The sequence below is a fragment of the Staurois parvus genome, unplaced genomic scaffold (genome assembly GCF_062004578.1).
Source record: "Staurois parvus isolate SC_StPar_1 unplaced genomic scaffold, SC_StPar_1.0 ptg000017l, whole genome shotgun sequence".
NCBI classification, from domain to species: Eukaryota; Metazoa; Chordata; class Amphibia; order Anura; family Ranidae; genus Staurois; species Staurois parvus.
Window position 1 is genome coordinate 1,794,265 of NW_028317813.1, and position 21,214 is coordinate 1,815,478.

General features: G+C 41.9%; 1 protein-coding gene across 1 annotated transcript in view; it reads right to left on the reverse strand.

The window, feature by feature from the left end:
* ERICH6B (glutamate rich 6B) overlaps positions 1-21,214 on the reverse strand; it is a 258,727-nt gene that overhangs the window by 165,483 nt on the left and 72,030 nt on the right. The window contains exons 3-4 of the mRNA XM_089678802.1: positions 20,520-20,565; positions 16,585-16,709 (exon numbers count right to left, since the gene is read on the reverse strand). Coding sequence (XP_089534928.1) covers positions 16,585-16,709; positions 20,520-20,565 — 171 coding nt within the window. The remainder of the gene's footprint in view (positions 1-16,584; positions 16,710-20,519; positions 20,566-21,214) is intronic.

The following is a 21,214-nucleotide window of genomic DNA, read 5'->3' on the forward strand; positions in this document are numbered from 1 at the left end:
CATGCAGTGGCGTCCCTAGGAAGGTATGGGGGGTGCACGCCGCACCGGGTGACACCTACCACACAGGGTGACACCAGACCCGCTCCATGAAAAGGTAAGTTGTAAAGCAAGCTGACAATCCCCGCAGGATGGATTGGATCTGCGGATTGAACCTAATGGATCGGAGTCCGATCCATTATGCTCCCTAATCCACAGATCCGATCCATACTGCAGGGATTGTCGGTTTGCTTTACAACTTACATTTTCGTGGAGCGGGTCCGGTGTCACCCCATATAGGTTGCATGCCGATGATACCCGCAAGATGGATAGGATCTGCGGATTGGAGAGCACAATGGATCGGACTCTGATCCATTATGCTCAGTCCGCAGATCCGATCCATCCTGCGGGGATCGTCGGCATGCAACCTATACGGGGCAACACCGGATCTGCTCCAGGCTGCCCATACATCATTCAGTCCCTGCTGAACGACTGAGATTTGAACCGTTTACAGTTGGCTTAGCTCTTTTGTCACACTTTATATGACTGCAGCTATGGACTGATTTACAAAGTTATCAGTTACTACTAAGGAGTCATCCACTTCTGTGTGAAAACAACAGGATTTGTTGTTTTCACACAGAAGGAACCTGAAGTTACTCCTGCTGGCTTAAAAGAATAATGCAAAACATTAAAATAAAGTATATCCTATTAACAGGCCTAAAAAGACATAAAACATATTTCTAGAAACTGTAAACCAACAACTCCACCTATGGTGGGTGCATGCTTGCTGATGATGTCTAAAATCTGCCTGATGGAGGAAATTAGAATTATCAAACAGTTCAAGTTTGCAACCTTTTACTTCATCTGGGAAGGCTGGATAACATTTAAAGCCTTAGAAACCTATAGTGACTGAATGGCCAATATACCCTTTGTGGGATTATCAAATGACTTATTCCATGCAGACAGCTAATTCTAACACCATATTGTTGAACATCTTTATTCGAGAATAAGAATAAAAAACAAGAAAAGACACCAAGATGCATGTTTTCTCCCTTTCTCCCCCCTTCCTATTTTCTTTTTTCTTCTTTGTGTGGGTAGTGCTACCCCGTAGGGGTCACTAGTAATAGCTGGTTCTTCCCTAGTAATACAGAGGCTGCCCATCACCACAAGCACCAGCTCCAATAACTAAGTCTAATGGATGTCTTTTTTAAATATATTGCTTGCAGGAGAGAGGTTACGGCACTGGGTATTCCAAAATACTGCACAGTAACAGGAGGCCACACTTCTCTAGACTCCCACTCCAATATTCTGCTGAGGACAGGGGAATGGCCAATATTCTGAGACCCTGTGAGAGCCATCTCAGTCCAAGCTACCTTGGGCACTTATATCCCAAATGCACACGCAGTCACCAGGACACAGTTCAGGGTCATTACACACAGCCGCACACCTTTTAGCTTCCTCTGGACACAGTCCAGTGAGGGAGAAAATCCGTCTCCAGACCCAATCCCCATGGTGAATTCCCACAGCCAGCTCCTCAGAAGATCACTCCACGCCTAAGCCCTGACACTGCTGGGGCCTCAAGAACAGCTACAAAGTCCATAGGCTACCTCAGATTCTGAACACTCCTCTCCAGGGATTGGCTAGGTCGTGATACATATTCAGGCTTGTCATTTGACTCTCCCTCCCAGTTATCTGGAAGTTTCTTTCAGAGGCAGGGTGAAGCAATCAAACTCCAAGCCTGTGAAACCCTGAACAGACCAGAACAAAAAACCACTGTTCCTTTGAATACAGAAGGAGCCAAAAACTAGATTTGCCTAGCATCCTACTCTAGGAGGGTGCTACATTTGCATACGCTATATTGCCAAAAGTATTGGGACGCCTGCCTTTACACACACATGAATTTTAATGGCATCCCAGTCTTAGTCCATAGGGTTCGATATTGAGTTGGCCCACCCTTTGCAGCTATAACAGCTTCAACTCTTCTGGGAAGGCTGTCCACAAGGTTTAGGAGTGTTTCTATGGGAATGTTTGACCATTCTTTGCGAAGCGATTTGTGAGGTCAGGCACTGATGTCGAACGTGAAGGCCTGGCTCTCAGTCTCCGCTCTAATTCATCCCAAAGGTGTTCTATCGGGTTGAGGTCAGGGCTCTGTGCAGGCCAGTCAAGTTCCTCCACCCCAAACTTGCTCATCCATGTCTTTATGGACCTTGCTTTGTGCACTGCTGTGCAGTGAAGTTGGAACAGAAAGGGGCAATCCCCAAACTGTTCTCACAAAGTTGGGAGCATGAAATTGTCCAAAATGTCCTAGTATGCTGACGCATTAAGAATTCAACGGGAACTAAGGGGCCAAGCCCAACTCCTGAAAAACAACCACACACCACAATTCCCCCTCCAGCAAACTTTACACTTTACAATGCAGTCAGGCAAGTACCATTCTCTTGGTAACCTGCAAACCCAGGCACATCTATCGGATTGCTAGACAGAGAAGCGTGATTCATCACTCCAGAGAACACGTCTCTACTGCTCTAGAGTCCAGTGGCGATGTGCTTTACGCTACTGCATCCGACGCTATGCATTGCACTTGGTGATGTAAGGCTTGGATGCAGCTACTCGGTCATGGAAACCCATTAAATGAAGCTCTTTATGCACTGTTGTGCTAATCTGAAGGCCACATGAAGTTTAGAGGTTTTTAGCTTTTGACATTGCACAGGTGGCAACCTTTCACGGTACCACGCTTGAATTCACTGAGCTCCTGAGAGCGACCCATTCTTTCACAAATGTTTGTAGAAGCAGTCTGCATGCCTAGGTGCTTGATTTTATACACCTGTGGCCATGGAGGTGATTGGAACACCTGAATCCAATGATTTGGAGGGCTGGACCAATACTTTTGGTAATATAGTGTATATTTGAAGACACATTGTTGTGTTTGTATTACTTACTTTGGTGAAAGGACAAAGGGATAGTTCTGCGTAAAATGCAGCATGTGATTATGTTTTATGTTTGCAGTATGTTATACAATAAGGAATGCATACCTCAAAGATGGGTTGTAATTAAAAAAGTATTTTAAAAATTATATATTTAAAAATGTATTTCTTTGCCCTAAACATGATAGATAAAGATAAAAATACAAAACACAATTGCCAAACCATTATACACTTTTTTTAAAAAAAATATATCAATGATTGGAATTTTAATAAGGGAAAGAATCGTGTGAAAAGGATTAAAATGTGTGAAAACCCCATAGTAGCCAATTAACAATGATCTTTTATTATTTGAGCTGATTGACACTGATAAAAGTAAAACTTTGATTTGGAGTGTTCACACACCCACACACACATACACACTATACATAGGATAACAATAACATTGAACTGAATAGTAGCAAACATACATTTTTGAAAACAGGAACTTTGCAAACACCAAACTATTACAACAAAGAAAATGTATAAAATGCCATTTTATTAGATCCAATCTTCAAAATAAAAAAGAGAATACACTGTACAGGGTAATATACAAAAATGGCGATGGTTTGGCTGCATTCACCAAAAAGAGAAAACCCAAATGCGTTTCAATTCATAAGGTTTATATTCTGAATCTTCTTCAGGGGGGAACAGTAGAATACAGCTAAAGAGTTATCGCCATATATTATGTCAAAGATAGAAGATTTGTACTGGTTAACTTCCGGCATGACATAAGCAATTGGACCCTCCAGTGATCCAGCTAGGTAAATATAAAATCCAATTACGTAGTGGAAACCAATACAAAGGCTGTGGTGGACTGTAAGTACCTGGGCACCCAAGCTTAAACAGAGTATATTCAAACTGATTATCTGAACTGAATGCAGGTAATAGGACCCCGGTTAGATTTATAATGTGTGGTAGTTCCTACAATTGTTCTTCTATCAGAAATCAAAATATAGAACTTCCAGTGTATATCAAAGCACAGCCACATGAACATTTTGGCTGTGGTGTACTGAGGCTCTGATATTCTGGCACAAGATGGACTGTGCTTTGATATACACTAGAGGCTCTATATTGTGATTTTCTGGTAGAGGAACAATTGCAGGAATTAAAACACATTATACATTTAACCGGGGTCCTATTACCTGCATTCAATTCAGATATTCAATTTAAATATACTCTGTTTAAGCTTGGGTGCCCAGGTACTTACAGTCCACCACAGCCTTTCTATTGGTTTCCACTACGTAATTGGATTTTATATTTACCTAGCTGGATCACTGGAGGGTCCACTTGCTTATGTGATGCAGGGAGTTAACCAGTAAAAATCTTCTATCTTCTATCTTTTGACAGTGTATTCTCCTTTTTGTTTTTAACTAGTTGCCGACCGCAGATAGCCGAATGACGGCTTCACTGCGGCCGGCCAGTTCTGGGTGGACGTCATATGACGTCCCCCCAGAACGCGCTCTCCTGCGCGCCCCAGGGGGCGCGCACCCGGCGATCTCCGTGATCGCTGTGTCCTATGGACACAGCTGATCACGAGATGTGGTAAAAGGCCAATCATACCGGCCTTTTACCACGTGATCAGCGGTGTCCAATGACACGCTGATCACAGGGAAATGCAAGTGCCGGTTCTCGGCTGCACTTTCCTCACGCTGTCAGATCGTGAGGAAAGTACTGCCGAGAACCGGCAGTTGTCAGAGCGGGGATCGGCACCGATCATCAGGGCACTGATGATCAGTGCCCTGATGATCGGTGCCCAGCAGTGCCACCCACAAGTTCCGCCCACCTGTGCCCAGCAGTGCACCCACTAGCTCCGCCCACCTGTGCCCAGCAGTGCACCCACCTGTGCCCAGCAGTGCACCCACCTGTGCCACTCTGCAGTGTCACACACCTGTGCCCAGAAGTGCCAACTACCTGTGCCCAGCAGTGCCACCCACCTGTGCCCACACACCTGTGCCCACCAGTGCCACCCACCTGTGCCCACCAGTGCCACCCACCTGTGCCTACCCACCAGTGCTGCCCACCAGTGCCACCCACCAGTGCAGCCCAGCAGTGCTGCCAGTTAGTGCCACCAGTCAGTGCCCAGCGGTTGTGCCAGTCAGTGCCGCCAGTCAGTGCCCAGCAGTGATGCCAGTCAGTGCCATCTATCAGTACCCATCATCAGTGTCACCTATCAGTGCCACCTATCAGTGCTGCATATTAGTGCCGCCTATCCGTGACACCTCATTAGTGCTGCCTATCAGTGCCGCCTATCCGTGCCACCTCATTAGTACTGCCTATCAGTGCCCTTTAGTGCTGCCTATCAGTGTCCATCAGTGCCGCCTATCAGTGCCCGTCAGTGCTGCCTCATCAACGCACATCAGTGAAGGAGAAAAATTACCTGTTTGAAAAATTTTATAATAGAAACAAAGAAACTTTTTTTTTTTTTCAAATTTTTTGCACTTTTTTAATTTATAGCGCAAAAAGTAAAGCGCCCAGTGGCGATTAAATACCACCAAAAGAAAGCTCTATTTGTGAGAAAAAAATGATCAAAATTTCATATGGGTACAATGTTGCATGACCGCGCAATTGTCAATCAAAGTGCGGCAGCGCTGAAAGCTGAAAATTGGCCTGGTAAGGAAGGGGGTATAAGTGCCTGGTAGGCAAGTGGTTAAGATTGGATCTAATAAAATGGTGTTTTATACATTTTCTTTGTTGTAATATTTTGGTGCTTGAAAAGTTTTCAAAAATGTATGTTTACTATTGTTCTGCTAGTTGGGATATAAGCAGTATATAGTATAACTGGCCAGTACCATATATTCTAAAACATTGAATTGAATGTTTTTTTATTGTACCTTTAATTCTGCAGAGAGAGGCTAGTATTCTGAATCACATTTATAGTATTTCTGTTCAGAAATAATACACCCCTAACTTGTACAAACAAACAATTTGCTATGTCAATCACATGTGACACAGAGCTTTATAAGACTAAAATATTTTGACTTTAAATTTTCTTCCTGTTGATTTTTTTTTCAGCTAACAAATTAGGTCCACTGATTACAGCTATGCACCTGTTTCCAAGCAAGCACTCTGACTGTAAAAAGTAGCAAAACTAAGTACCCCAGTCTCATTGGTACATGGTAGAAGGATGACTTTATCATGGACAACCTCAGCGGTAGATTAAAAAACTTTTCACTTTGGCATAATTTTTTATATGTCTTCACACTGTATTTTTCTAATGAAAGGTTCTTCCTATAATAAAGCTTACCTGTCGGTAAAATAAATATCTCCTAAATGTGCAAAATTTAGACGATATATGCTCTTTATGACGCATGCGCTCTGAAGGAATGGCATGCCCGTGCTGTTCCTTCAGAGGATTGTGCTGTGGCCCGAGACTCCCGTACGCATGCGCGGGAGTGATGTCATCACAGCTCGGCCAATCAGACAGCCAGAGCTTGCAAACCTGGAAGAAAGACTGGGTAAAGATGGAAGCCCTGTCAGTGGTGACAGCGCACTGCTGGAGGACTTCATTTTAAGGTAAGTCATTCATAATGTGCTAATATGCAATGCATACTAGCAGATTATGACATTACCTTGCAGAGGATTTTTTAATTTTCTTTTTCGAGTTACTACTGCTTTAAGGGAAATCTGTCAGGATAGAAATGGGATCACTGTCACTAACTACTTGTTTTTCGAGGTGCAAGCTTTGGAGTGATCATTATGTTTCATGTTTTGCTACTGAACCACTGGCTGGAACATGCATGACGGTAAAGAATTAAAGTGGTATTAAACCCCAAACCAAAAATGTAATATATTGCAGTTTATCAATCCTTATATGTATTTGCTGCATTAGTTTTCTTTTTAGCCTTTTCCCCTCTGTTTTCACCTAATGATTTGGCCAGTATCAAACCTCCTGTATTAAAGTGCCTCCCTTTTGGATGAATAAGCACAAGAGCACCTTTGGACAGCAGCACTGTTAATCTGAGGGGAGGGAGTGTTAAATATACTAGCAGATTTAGGTAGACTAGCAAACTTTAGCAAAACTCCAGCTCACACTTCAACAGTTTTTTTTCTTTTGGGATAAAGGTTTTACATGAGTAAATAAAAGTTGATCATTGTAAGCACCCCTGTCAGTGTTAAACGGTTTGTCTCAGCCCTCAAAAGTGCTACATTTGCAGGACAGGTTATTCTGTTCAAAATCAACAGACTTACTGGCTGTATCACCACCGGAAAATAAAAAGGAAAGCAAAAAAGGGAAAAGGAATACAGCCAACACACCTAAGAATTGGTAAGCTGCAATGTAACAAATGTTTGCTTTTGGGTTCATACTGCTTTATTTTGCTGTATATTTGTTACAGATTAGTGACTCACCATGTAGTGAGGCATGGACAAGGCTGACAGCCCTGTGCTTTCATCTTTAAAAATAAGAGGTTCAATAGGTGGTCCATTTGTGAGACTCACACTTTGAAGGTTTGGCTTTAATAGCTAAATCTCGAACTGGTCAGGAGACTGCCACTCACCAAAATGTCCAAAATGAGACTTCTTAGTCTCTTTCTTTATTTAAAAAATTTAACTAGACCTCTTTCTCTTGTTTGCAGAAATGGTTAGGCAATCATGGGGTTTGATCCCATTCTTTGAGGTCTCAGGTTTTAAAATTAATTAGAATAATTCAGCAGTTGTCAACAAAAATATTACCCCAGAAAGCACTCCTAGTTTTGATTTTCAGCGGAAAGCAAATGGCTTAAAATATTTGGGTATTTAGCTAGTATAATTCTCGAATGATATATACCATGCTACTTACACACAAGAGATGTGTATGATGGAATAATTTGTTTTGTAACTTATTCGTTCGTTAAGTTATTAATTTAGTTTCATTTATGTTAGAATGAATCATTTTTGGAATTCGTTTATATATGATTTGTTTTATATTAGTATAATCGCATTCGTTTCTTAAATTCATTATTTTAAAATTGTTTCAAAATTCGAATTTATAAACTCCAAATTCTAATTTCGGAAGACAGCTATATTAATTCTATTCCTTTATTATCTACTCTATTCTGTTTTATTCTATTCTTTTATATTCTAGTCTATTCTAAAGCAACCCAAGTAGGAATCATCATTTTATTTCACTTATATCACTTATTTCACTTTTATACTTTACTGTATTTATTGCAATGTTTCAATTGTTAATTCAAATTCATATTCGAAGTCGAATTCATTTTTTAAGTCGAATTCAGATAATTTGTTTTGTTAGAATATATTTAGAATTCTTTGAAATCCGCTACTATTGTGATTTGGAAATTCGGAAACATCTGAATCTTGGAATTTTGTTTCATAACAAAACAAATCACACATGTCTATGTACACCCCTATTTTGAGAATATTGCATCTGCAGCCCATGGCATACATATAAGATTATTACTAGGCTGAATGCTTGAACATTTTTATCTCTACACTATACCTGTTTCAAGTCTATCCCCACTGAAAACCCCACTGAAGATTTTAAGACTGTCAATCACATTTTATGAGGTTTGTATGACTAGGCAAAAAAACTATTTAAGTGCTCAAAATTAGCTAGATGTAAGACACAAGAAGCACCTGGGCTTCCTATGCTTTCCTAGTATTAGTGTAATGCTGCCTCCCCAACCCATATTTTTCAGTGGGGTGCTGAAAACCAACTCTGGGTTGAAATCAACTCTAGTTAAAACATTGCTCTGATCCCATCTCCTTTGGGTGATTCCAGGAGCTGCAAGTCAGTTGATGGCTTACTCTGTCTTACATACTCTTGTCTGTCTTGTGTTCTTTGACTTTTTGGAAAATAACCTTTTGGTTATCTATGGGTCAAGAAGAAAATTGAGATATAATAATTGAGGACATACACATCTCCCAATATACAGTAGTTAGAAAGAGGATGTAAAATGTTCTATTCGTCTAGCCAGTCTGATATGGGGGTGCAGTAAAAAATGTCAGGGGGCAGAGGATAGGAGGTCAGCAAGGCAGTGCACAAAAACAGGAATGAGTAGTGGAGTGTACTTGGGGTCAGCAGAGAAGAGGACAGTAATTAGCAGAGCAAAAGGATGGGATCCGCAGTTTGTAGGGCACTTGGGGTCAGCAGGGCAGAGGACAGGCGGTCAGCAAGGTGGAGGACAGGGGTCAGTATGGTAGTCTATTGCAGGAGTCAGCAGTTTGTAGACCAGTGTACAGGGGGTCAGCAGGGCAGAGGATGGTCTATCAGCAGGGGAGTGTACAGGGATCAGTATGGCAGTGTACAGGAGTCAGCAGAGCACAGGACATATAATATGTTTTTAAAGGCGAACTTAGCCTCTAAACAGTATAAACAATATGCAAACATTGACAATATTAACAAAATACCCATATTGAGTAATCTGACTGGCTTTACAATTAAAAAGTCAAAACAGGATGACAAAATGTGAGCAAGACTGGGATAATGAAAGATATGGGGCACCCTGGAAAAGAACAGAGAAATAAATTCTGTGGCTGGCCAGTGGGAGGGTCTTAAAAGGGACTTGAACAGAATTTGTGCCTGCTGTATACAATGCACACCTATACCACACAATACTGGTCTGGCATTTTTTGCTCGCTGATAGCTAAAAAGAGTGGGAAATTTGATTGGAGAGTGAAAAAGTTTTACTTTTGACTGCTGGTGATTGCTGGCACTTGTAGTTGTTTTATTTTCTTCTTTGGGTCAAGCTAAAAGCTTTTACTTTTTTAAATCACTTTTTCTGTCACTTTTTAAATAGCATTTTTTTTCTTCCTTGTCTTCCTGCAGTCTGCTAATTAAGGGGAGGGGTTAATTGGTCACAGGTCCTATATAACTTGCTCTAGAGCTCACTCTGAGCTTGCCTGTATTTTGCTTGCTTGACCATTGATTATAACAGGAGTCGACTAACCTGTAAGTGACAACTGATATTTCCTGTTAATATTGTAACTGGGATAATGTGTGCTAGCAGGGTGGAAGGTTTTGTGCAGTGCACAGTGTGCCACATGTATGCAGTAATGGAGAAACAGCTCTAGGATGGAAACTGCTGCGACAGATGTGAGCGGCTTGCCCTTAGAGATCTGGAGGAGCAAGTTGCAACACTGGGCAGAACCGACAACCTTGAAAGGGGTCTTCTGCTCTAGGAGCAGGTAGTCAATGGGATTGATGTGGAGGGCTGAGGGGCTACTCAGGATTATCAGGTAGGAAGATGGGTTACTGTAACAAGAGGGAGTGGTCGGGACTCACAGAAAAGGAAGGCTGGCCCTGAGTTTGTACACCCAAACAGATTTGCCAACTTGGGTAAAGATGTAGGGTGGCAAGCTCAGAGGTAGCAGCCCTAGATGTCACTGCTATCCCTAACAGCCAGGAGGGCAGACCATCTGGGAGGGGTGGTGAGGGTAGTGCAGGAAGGCCTAGACATCCTCTCTTGTATTGAGAGGTATAGACTCCAGAGAGTGAGATATCATATTACCCCTGTACAAATCATTAGTAAGACCTCATCTGGAATATGCAGTTCAGTTTTGGGCACCAATTCACAAAAAGAACATTGGGGAACTGGAGAAAGTACAGAGAAGGGCAACTAAACTGATAAGAGGCATGGAGGAGCTCAGCTATGAGGAAAGATTAGAGGAACTGAATTTATTCTCTTGAGAAGAGGAGATTAAAGGGGGATATGATCAACATGTACAAATACATCAGTGGTTCATATAGTGAACTCGGTGTAGAATTAGTCACCCTGAGATCATCAGAGGACAAGGGGGCACTCTTTACATCTGGAGGAAAAGAAATTAAATCTCCAAACACGGAAAGGTTTCTTCAGCTGTGAAAATGTGGAATAGACTCCCTCAAGAGTTGGTTCTGTCCAGCTTTACCTGGAGTCTTTCTTGGATACACAGAATGGAAGTAAGGGGGAGCATGTTTTAAGGCCCCCCGCACTCATGGGACTCTGACAGCTGAGATGGGGCAGTTTTAAGGCCCCCCTTCTCCTTTCTCCTCAGGCACCCAGGAGGTCTAGAGGTCAGATCACACCTGGTCCAGCTGTGGGAAATCATTCCCTGTCAGGTGGCACAGGTGTGATCTGCCTGGAGACAGGAGAGGTCAGCTGACCCTGGGGAACATTCTGGAAGGTCACATGACCTTTAACCTAGGGTCAGCTAACCTTTTGGAACCTTCCAGAAGGGGCTTAACACCCATATAAAGGGGCTCCACGAGGAGCTCTGAGTCAGTCCTTAGACCCCTGACTGACAGCTCCCCTCCCCCCATTATGTGGTTTGGTCACCTTTCTACAAAGGTGGACAGTTGTTTTAATTGTCTTTGGATATATTTTCAACCCGAGTCGTAGTGGCTGGGTTGTTCTCAATGGCTGATGTTTTTTAAAGAAGGTTTAAATGGTTATTGATAATGTGATGTAAGTTGTTAACATATATTATACCAGTAATAAAGAGGCCACGGCCAATTAACCTCCAATGCTGTTTGTGTTGATTTCATTCTTTTCTGACATGCTGGCTAAATTCCCATATAACTGGATACTACCATTTATAGGTAAAGTTGATCCAGGGAATATCCGATTGCCTCTCAGGGCACCAGGAAGGATTTTTTCCCCTGCAGGAGCAAATTGGATCATGCTTTGCTGGTTTTTTTTTCCTTCCTCTGGATCAACTGTGGGTGTAGGATTATAACTTTTTTTATTTTAAATGGTTGAACTGGATGGACTTTTGTATTTTTTTCAGCCAGACTAACTATGTAACTATACCAGTCTTAAAGACACAAATAAACCTCAGGACAAAGGAACATTTTTTAAAATTAATTGGGACAAAGGATATTTTTGCCCTAGGCGGCCATACTTGGATCAAAATTCATATGCTTCAGTAGGAACCGGTTGAATTTCAATCCATGTATGGGCAGACTGGTTGTTCAGAAGTTGATCTATCAATCAATTTCTGTACAATCAGCTTCTAGGAAAACTTCTGCGCTATTAGCACCGCTTGCTATAGCTGGCAGCACTGATCAGTGTATTCTGGTGGCACTGAAGTCTCTTCGCTGTCAGAAAACATTACCCCAGTGAGGATGAGAGAATCGAGTATTTTTTTTTTTTGTTCAACACATTATTGAATGAAAAAAAAAATTACTAGTGTTTGGGCCGCCTTACTGAGCCTGCCTTAAAGAAGAACTCCATTAAAACCAGCAACTGTTGAGAAAATGAACACCTTGGTCAGGTCTACGTATATCTATGCATAATGTACATAGTACAGGGCTCAGAATAAGTAAAAAACAAAACAATATATGCAGTGTAACAGTCAGGATGAGAGCCACATTCACATCAGAGTCCTCCCTTACATCAGTGTCCCCAGAGTGAAACCACCTTACATTACAGTCTGGCGGAGTGCCCCCTGACATCCGAGTCTGGGGGAGTGCCCCCTGACATCCGAGTCTGGCGGAGTGCCCCCTGACATCCGAGTCTGGCGGTCAGAGCTCATGACAATGGGGTTTTTTACAGGCACTTTTCATGGGGTTTTTACAGGCACTGTCCATGAACATTTGCAAATAGGAGAAAAGTGTCTTGATTAGATGTATATATAATGCCGCGCTCCTACTATAAATACTTAATACTGTATTGTACATCACTCATAAACATCAATAAGCTAAATAAACTAATAATAAATATAATAAAAATCAATAAATTAATTTATGTGATAAAGTGAATGAAAATCAAAACATTAATGTGCTAAAATGTGCCATTAGTGCTCAAACAATATTATCAATGCCATATTCCAATTTCATGATTAAATAAAGAGTCTTTTATATCTTTGTGCAAATGTGCATACAAAAATGAACAGTCTTAAATATCTTTGTGCAAATGTGCAATGTGCAGGTGAACTCCTTAATCCCTCTTTCCAGGTGCCGTGTAGTCTCAATATGCGCTCACCTTAATATTTGCCCAAATAAATTTAGGCAAATAGACTTTTAGTCCTTCCAGGACTGGTGGGATAGTGCTCCTTTATGCAGTATTCCAGATGGCTGTGCAGACCTGTTCAGATCCTCCTATGATCTCCTCTCAATTCATCCACATGGCCACCCATAGATAGATTTTTGAAAGGGGTATCAGTATCTCCTATTTCCCCTCCTGGGGACACCTCCTTCTCATATCCACCTTTCCTCAGTGTTGAATATATAGATCAGATGGAGAAAAAAAGACCATGGTGCCTTATCCTTTTAAGTAAGAGTATTTATTGCTACCAGATGCGGTGATACAGGCATTTGAGGCACTTATCTTAAGCGGATATGCAGAGCTAGTGATTCCCTCTGTCTCTCTGTCTGCCTCTGCTAGAATCGCCGAGCCTCTCCGATGCAACGTCGTGACGTCAGAGCCCCTCCCCGTCTGACATCACGACGTTGCATCGGAGAGGCTCGGCGATTCTAGCAGAGGCAGACAGAGAGGCAGAGGGAATCACTAGCTCTGCATATCCGCTTAAGATAAGTGCCTCAAATGCCTGTATCACCGCATCTGGTAGCAATAAATACTCTTACTTAAAAGGATAAGGCACCATGGTCTTTTTTTCTCCATCTGATCTATATATTCAACACTGAGGAAAGGTGGATATGAGAAGGAGGTGTCCCCAGGAGGGGAAATAGGAGATACTGATACCCCTTTCAAAAATCAATCTATGAGTGGCCACGTGGATGAATTGAGAGGAGATCATAGGAGGATCTGAACAGGTCTGCACATCCATCTGGAATACTGCATAAAGGAGCACTATCCCACCAGTCCTGGAAGGACTAAAAGTCTATTTGCCTAAATTTATTTGGGCAAATATTAAGGTGAGCGCATATTGAGACTACACGGCACCTGGAAAGAGGAATTAAGGAGTTCACCTGCACATTGCACATTTGCACAAAGATATTTAAGACTGTTCATTTTTGTATGCACATTTGCACAAAGATATAAAAGACTCTTTATTTAATCATGAAATTGGAATATGGCATTGATAATATTGTTTGAGCACTAATGGCACATTTTAGCACATTAATGTTTTGATTTTCATTCACTTTATCACATAAATTAATTTATTGATTTTTATTATATTTATTATTAGTTTATTTAGCTTATTGATGTTTATGAGTGATATACAATACAGTATTAAGTATTTATAGTAGGAGAGCGGCATTATATATACATCTAATCAATTTACATATACACAATTAAGTGAGTTTGTGAAAGTGCCAGCGCACCTAGCACAACAGGTAGTTCATTACCACTAATCGCACATAATATACTGAACATCTGAGATATAGTGGCTCACAAGTATTCACTTTTAAATAGGAGAAAAGTGTCTGTTTTATACAAACTGTCTGTAAATTTATGGATGGTTAGCAACACAGGGTTGGGGTGTACAGATACTGGCACTGTGATGTTTTGTGGCTGTGGAAGAAATTCTATCTGTTGCTTTCTGTGGGCACAGTGGGGGGGGGGGAGAAGGGGGGAGATAGGAGAGGAGGTGGGGAAACAGAGGGGGGAGAGAAATGGGGGGAGAGGAGGAGAGAAGGGGGGAAACAGGGGGGAGAGAGGAGGCGGAGATGGAGGGGGGAGAGAAGGGGGGGATATAGAGGGGGGAGAGATGGGGGCATGATGGGGAGATTGGGGGGGGGTGAAGGTGGTGAGAAAGAAGGGGAGAGAAGGGGGGGATAGAGGTAAGTAGAAGATGGGAAGATGGTGGGGAGAGATGGGAGGGAGATGGGGAGAGTCCAGCTGTAGTGCAGAGCTCAGCACACTCACCCAGGATGGTCTATGCGGTCTCAGACAGAGGAATCAATCCTGCACTTACCATGTATCTTGCTGCAGTGCTTCAAATTTCTCGCCCACATATCTTCTTAGGCACAGCAGTGGCCGGGAATTGGAGTGTAGGTGGGGCAGGCAGGAGGAGAGGGGCTGGAGGAGGCGCAGCTGAAATTTGAGGGGCATAGCCCACCCCAGCACCCCCCTTGATCCGGCCATGCTTTTCGTTGGATCACTTAGCAGAGAAAAATATATGTGAACACACACACGGGTAGATTTACTATAACTGGAGCTCTCAGAATCTGGTACAGCTGTGTGTGGTAGCCAATCAGCTTCTATTCTCAGTTTGTTCAATAAGCTTTGGCAATAAAACCTGGAAGCTGATTGTATGCAGAAGTGCATCAGATTTTGCACTCTCCAGCTTTAGTAAATAAACTTCTTAGTGCAATGTGCACTACACAACTGTACAGGGTTTATCCACTTTATTTTATGTCAGATTTACCTCCTGATTTTGTTATTAGGTTAAATGTATACAGAAGGGGAGAGAATATATGAATAAACTAGGAACATATGCATAGCACCCAAATGCGTCTTTGCTATCCTGTACCACAGTTCAAATCCTAAATTGACAAAACCAGCTGGAAGCATCATATGCAGTAAATATCCTCCACACTCTAGGCTAAGTTTGCATTTTTTAAGTATGGGCTTCATGGCTACAAAATGCTCTTTAAATATACAAAACACATCTAGTTCAGCTTAAGTTGGGCAGTTGGATATGGTTAATTTTTTCTGGTACACAATCATGTGTATGTACTGTGTGTTCAGCTTTGTGATGTTGGATTATCACAAGATTTAATGTCCACCTCTTATATCAGTGAGCCTAGACCAGGGGCGGACTGACAACTCATGGGGCCCCCAGGCAATAGGGGATCATGGGGCCCCTGTGTCCTTGCCCAAAATCAAAAAAGCCTATGAAAAAGGTACCAGGGGCATCTCATGGGGCCCCCTCCTGACCCCGGGCCCTTGGGCAATGCCCAAGTTTCCAAATGGTCAGTCCGCCCCTGGCCTAGACCTTTTAGTTTGCAAGAAGAAGTAATTTTGTTTAATTGGAGGTTGACAGGTACAGTATCATGTGCTTAAAAAGTAGGTAGGGTGTGGTGGGGACCCCCACCCCTAATCTTGCGTTCTCGGCTATATGGAAGCTGCAGACTCAATGGGGGGGATTTACTAAAACTGATGCACTCAGAATCTGGTGCAGCTGTGCATAGAAGCCAATCAGCTTTTAACATCAGCGTGTTCAATTAAACTTTGGGAATAAAACCTGGAAGCTGATTGGTTTCTATGCACTGCTGTGCCAGATTTTACACTCTCCACTTTTAATGTATGTTGCTGCTCCAGGTGGGTCTGCCACATAGTCACTTTCACCTCCAATGTATTCAGGTGCAAGCACCGCTCATCCAGCCACCTTGGAAACACAGTCAACGCATTTTGTGCTGCTAGTGCTTATTCATGACTTGATGAATAAGCTCTAGCAGTGCAAAATGCATAGACTGTGTATCCTTGCTCCAACAGTGTCTATTGTTTCTGTAAACGGCGTTTTAAAGATTATCAAAAAGCGGATGCAGTTTTCAAGTGTGCAGCCCTTTGGATCCTATTGCATTTGTTCTATATGGAAGCTGTGTTACCATACTCCTCTATTGGATTATATGAACAGGCAATATATTTATACCATTGTAACTATAATATATTCTAAACCTCATTATCTTGTTTATTCATTTTTATTTATGTGAAAGACTTTCCAATATAAACATAAGTAGAAAAAAAATAATGGCGGTTCCTATATTCTTGTTTTGAAATGGCACAAGAGAACCAAACATTCATAGATTTTAACTCACCATTTCTACTGATGGCTGGGGAGAGAGCGGACAAGCTCCAGTCTGTTTGTGTTTGAACACTTTTATATTGACATTTTCCTGTATTTACCATCAGCTTTTTCCCACTGGATGCCACAGGGACTGTGCTGTAGGAATAAGACAAATACTCAAAACTATTTATGAGGTCTATAAATGTTTTCAATGCTATCACAAAAAATTCACAGAACTTTTACCTGAGGCTGGGTTTACACATATGCGGTGCGGTATATCACATGTGATTCGCACAGGAACCTCACCGCATTCCTGTGCAAAATACATGCAAATTGTGTGCAGTGCGATTGGAGCCACACTTTTTGTATGGCTCCAATCAAACCACATCCGCACCAAAAAGGTGCATGACCTTTTTTTTGGTCCGCACTAGAATCAGAGCGCATGGGTATTCTTACCTATGTGATCCGATTCTGCACATCGCATCGCATTTTGGGGTGTTGTTAACTTAACATACACACCCACATTGGTTTGCATGAACGGGGTGCAATTGCAATGTGGTGCGGAACTCACACAGAAAACGCTGTGACTTCCACACCGCATCAGTGTGAACCCAGGCTAAGAGTTGCACATTTTTCAATTATACTAGAATTATTATAATACAAAATTTACATAACGGCAACAGTTTGCACAGCGCTTTACAATATAAAGCGAGATAGTACAGTTACAATACAATACAAGAGGGTTAGGTTATGTACAGCTAAATGTGTGTAATGCATTTATAAAGAGACCCTAAGGACCTTTGCTGAGCTCTCCTGAAAATACTAGTTGTCTGGATGTCATGCAGATTTTCTGACTTTAAAACCCAATTCCGTGTTTTCTAGCATTTCCTCCAAGGGGTTAAAAAAAAGCAGCTCTGACTGCAATACATGCCTTCAATCCAGGGCTGCTCCTCACTTAACCTCTTCTTCACCATATGATGTCCAGGGATCACTTACCATGGTAGACCATGGAATGATTATGAGCACAGAGTGTCCACTTAACATGGCCCCAAGCACTCACATATTTGATTGATGCAGAGTGTGGCGGTCTGCCTTCATCCAATCATGTGCCAGCAAAAATACATTTTTTTTCCAGGCTGCCGCTCAAAGCCTAGCTTATTTTTTTTCCTCAGTTTGTTTCTTTTTTCTTATTTGTCTGCTAGCCCAGCGGGCTGGATAAATGTCTTTGGCAGGCCGTATCTGGCCCGCGGGCCGTAGTTTGAGGACCCCTGGGTTAACGTGTATTTGAAATTTTTTTTCTTTACGTTTTAGATGCAGTTTTAGAACAGTTAGAACACCTACAAGTTTTTTTTTTATTGTTGCTTGTGTCCCTGTTTGTGCAAATCACCTACTTTTTTGTCCTGGTAACATTTGCGATTGGGAGAGAGAGTGATAAAGAGAATTTCCTTTACTTTGGATTGTGCCTCTCCAATGGGACGCAGGCAGCAAATAAAAAAAAAAACCCTATTCTATCAAGGATATTTTCACTGTGTGTAAGGCCTCATGCACACTAGGCTCTTCTAAATGCTTTTCTCCTGACAGGTGAAGTGCAGCGTTAAAAACGTGCCTAAAGCCGTGTTTTTTAAATGAATTTTGGAGCATCTAAACCTATTCAGGTGCATCAATTATTTGGGCATTCATTCATTTAACTGGCCAGAATATTAATTTATTCTGTCCACTGAAATAAATGAACACTCAAGCGCATTTACATGTTTTTTGGTATGTTAAGCATTTTTTCTGCCCAAATGATCCTTTCGTGCAAACAATTTTGGTGCATTCGTATTTCTGCCGCTAAACACCCCTGCCTCTAAACATCAGAGTTTGCTTGGACACAGTGCTAGGACAAGGTCATCTGGTGCCCAGGGTGAAGATGTCAAACTCTGCCCCCCCCAGTGTGGAGTAGGGGGTGTGGTTACCAGCGACATGCATAGCACACCTCATCAAAATATATGTAACATATGAGTTTAATAGCGGTACATATTCCATCTTGGAGTAAACTATGGAGCTAACAGTGATGTGTAAAGAAATGCCCCAGCATCAGTGTGAGGAAAATATGCCTGTGAGTTGATGGTGTCACTAAAAGGAAAACATGCCCCTGCATTGATTGTGTCACTGGAAGGAAAACAATGCCCTTACGTTGCTTGTGTCAGTCTAAAACTGAGTATAAATGGTTGGGGTTTATTTTCAGCTGGTGAGTGGAACAAAATAAATGAATAAACAAACTGATTCCCCCATCCACACAATCTATGTAGATGGGGAAATCCTCTCCACTATGATACTGTGTAGGGCTGACCCACTGTCAGAATACCCTGATCCATGTTGCAGACAGATTCCAGCATGGCCGTTTGACAGAAGTTAATCTACTGAACAATTTCTTTCGGACGGGGAGAGGCACACACAGACTGAAATTTTGCTGGACCCTGCTGAGCTGGCTGTGTTTCAATCTGCCTGTACCCACCAGGACTAATGTGGTGGTGGTATGAAGGAGGGTGGGGGGCTCTCTGGGGTTCATTTAACTAAAGCTAGATTTTTTTCCTTCAACCAGTCGGTTGAAGGAAAAAAACTAATAGACGCCCCCAGCCACACACGTGAAGTGGATGGAGGACTCCTCCACGCTGTGATTTGCTTCTGTCAAACAGTCCTATTGAAAAATGTCCTTCAATCAAACGATCGACTTGTGTCGAACCAGTAGGGCTACACATAGCTTGGAATTCAGCAGGTCCCTGCTGCGCTGGCTGATTTTTGAACCATGTGTACCCAGCTTAAGTTGGCTCTGAGGTAGGGAGGGTGGCTAACAGAGGGAGAGGGGAGCTCTGGGGCTACATTTTGTATCTTTACATCTTTCACATGGGCAGACACCATTTTGATCAGCAGGGGATCTGTATGCTAATCTCCTGCTGACCAGACCAGAGAGGGCGGATCACAGGTCCGTGTCGGCTCAGTTTATGCACAGCAGACATGGACACAGCCTGCTCTGCTCTATGGACTAGCAGGTTTAAATGTACCTCGCTGTCTGTTTACACCCATCTGCCCTCCAATCCAATCTGCCTAGACAGATGGGGATAGATCTTGAAATTTGAAGTAAGAGAGTGTAAATGGACACAGGTCCATTTACACCTGCTGGTCTGAAAAACTGACAGGTGGACCTGATCAGACCCTTCGTGTGAAAGGGGCCATAGTCAGCCTAAAAGCCAGAATTCTTGTAATATATTAGCAGCAATATATTCCAAAGTGATTTATACTATGAATCACTGTAAAGAGATTTTCAGACATCTGTAACTCAAATTAAAGAAAATGTGTAACTGATCACAGGTATGGACATTTCATTCCAGTAGAGCAGACCCTCACCTTTTTTTGCAAGGAAACAAAAAGCCCCATGGTCAATAAAAATTTCTACCTATCCAGGGAAGTAGTGTAGTTGTGCTGATCTGTGGTCTCATCAGACTCTTAGTTCTGTGTGCCAACGATAGCAGAGTTCAGGGCACGGGGAGGTGTGACAGCCAGGCGATTTGGTGGAGAGTTTCTCCTGCGTGTAAAGAGCAAGGTGAAGCTCATAATCCAGTGCCCTGCCTTCCTCCTCACAAGATTACACCCAGGGCAGTCGCCCCTTTCACCCACCCCTCCTCCTGACCCTGCATGGACACATAGAGGACAAGGAGGGGGCGTTTAGGTGCAAAAAAATTTCAAACACCTGTAAAACAGGCGTTTGACAGCCACAGTATACATGAGGCCTAAAGGTTGAAGATGAGAATTACCAATGTTTTTAAGAGACAATAAAAACTTTGGTTCTGAACCAAATCAAAATATGAATCAAAGTATCTGATAAGTATAAAAGAATATGGACAGGATCTTTCTACTAGATATCTTCTACTTCCTAATTATGATTCACTTTTTAAAGTTGTTTTTTAAGAAGAGAAGAGCACATACCTTTTCTTTTTAGTTTCAGAATCTATTTGCATTTCTTTTTCCTTGCCTGCAAATATAAAAAAAATCTATTACTCTTTTACCAGGATGTTAAATAGTCAAAGAACTATAATCTACAGTTTGTGTTTGTATTCAATTACTGTATATAAATCCGGCATACGTTATTAGTTGTTTTTTCACTTTAAAATGATGATAAACAGATCTTAATTGATGGGATGAAAGTGCCTTCTTGGCTTTGCCCAACGACAAAGCCTCATAAAATCAGGGATTCCAAAGTGGGAGTTGTATCCTGTCTGGAAAAACAAATCCTGCAGCTGCTCTGAAGATTGTTAAGACTTCTACATTTAAGTAGGATGACTTCTTTAAATTGGCACAAGTTCCTCACACAGAGGTGTCCTACTTTGTTTTACTTAACATGAATAAATAATATAGTAAACAATTATGCATGTATAAAATTTAAAAAGATGATTATCTGTCTGTTTGACCTAGGCAGAATACATATGTAAACACTTAAAGTGTTACCAAACCCACAACAGTAAAATCAATCTGTATATGCAGTAAAGCATGCTTAAGACAAGAAGCCAAAGACCGAATGCAATAATGCATCCATTAAATAGGGTTGAATGAGATAATTGTCTCTTAGGTGGTCTCTTACATTATCTTCATGGTCTGGTGAGCACTCATTTTTATCTTTCTGG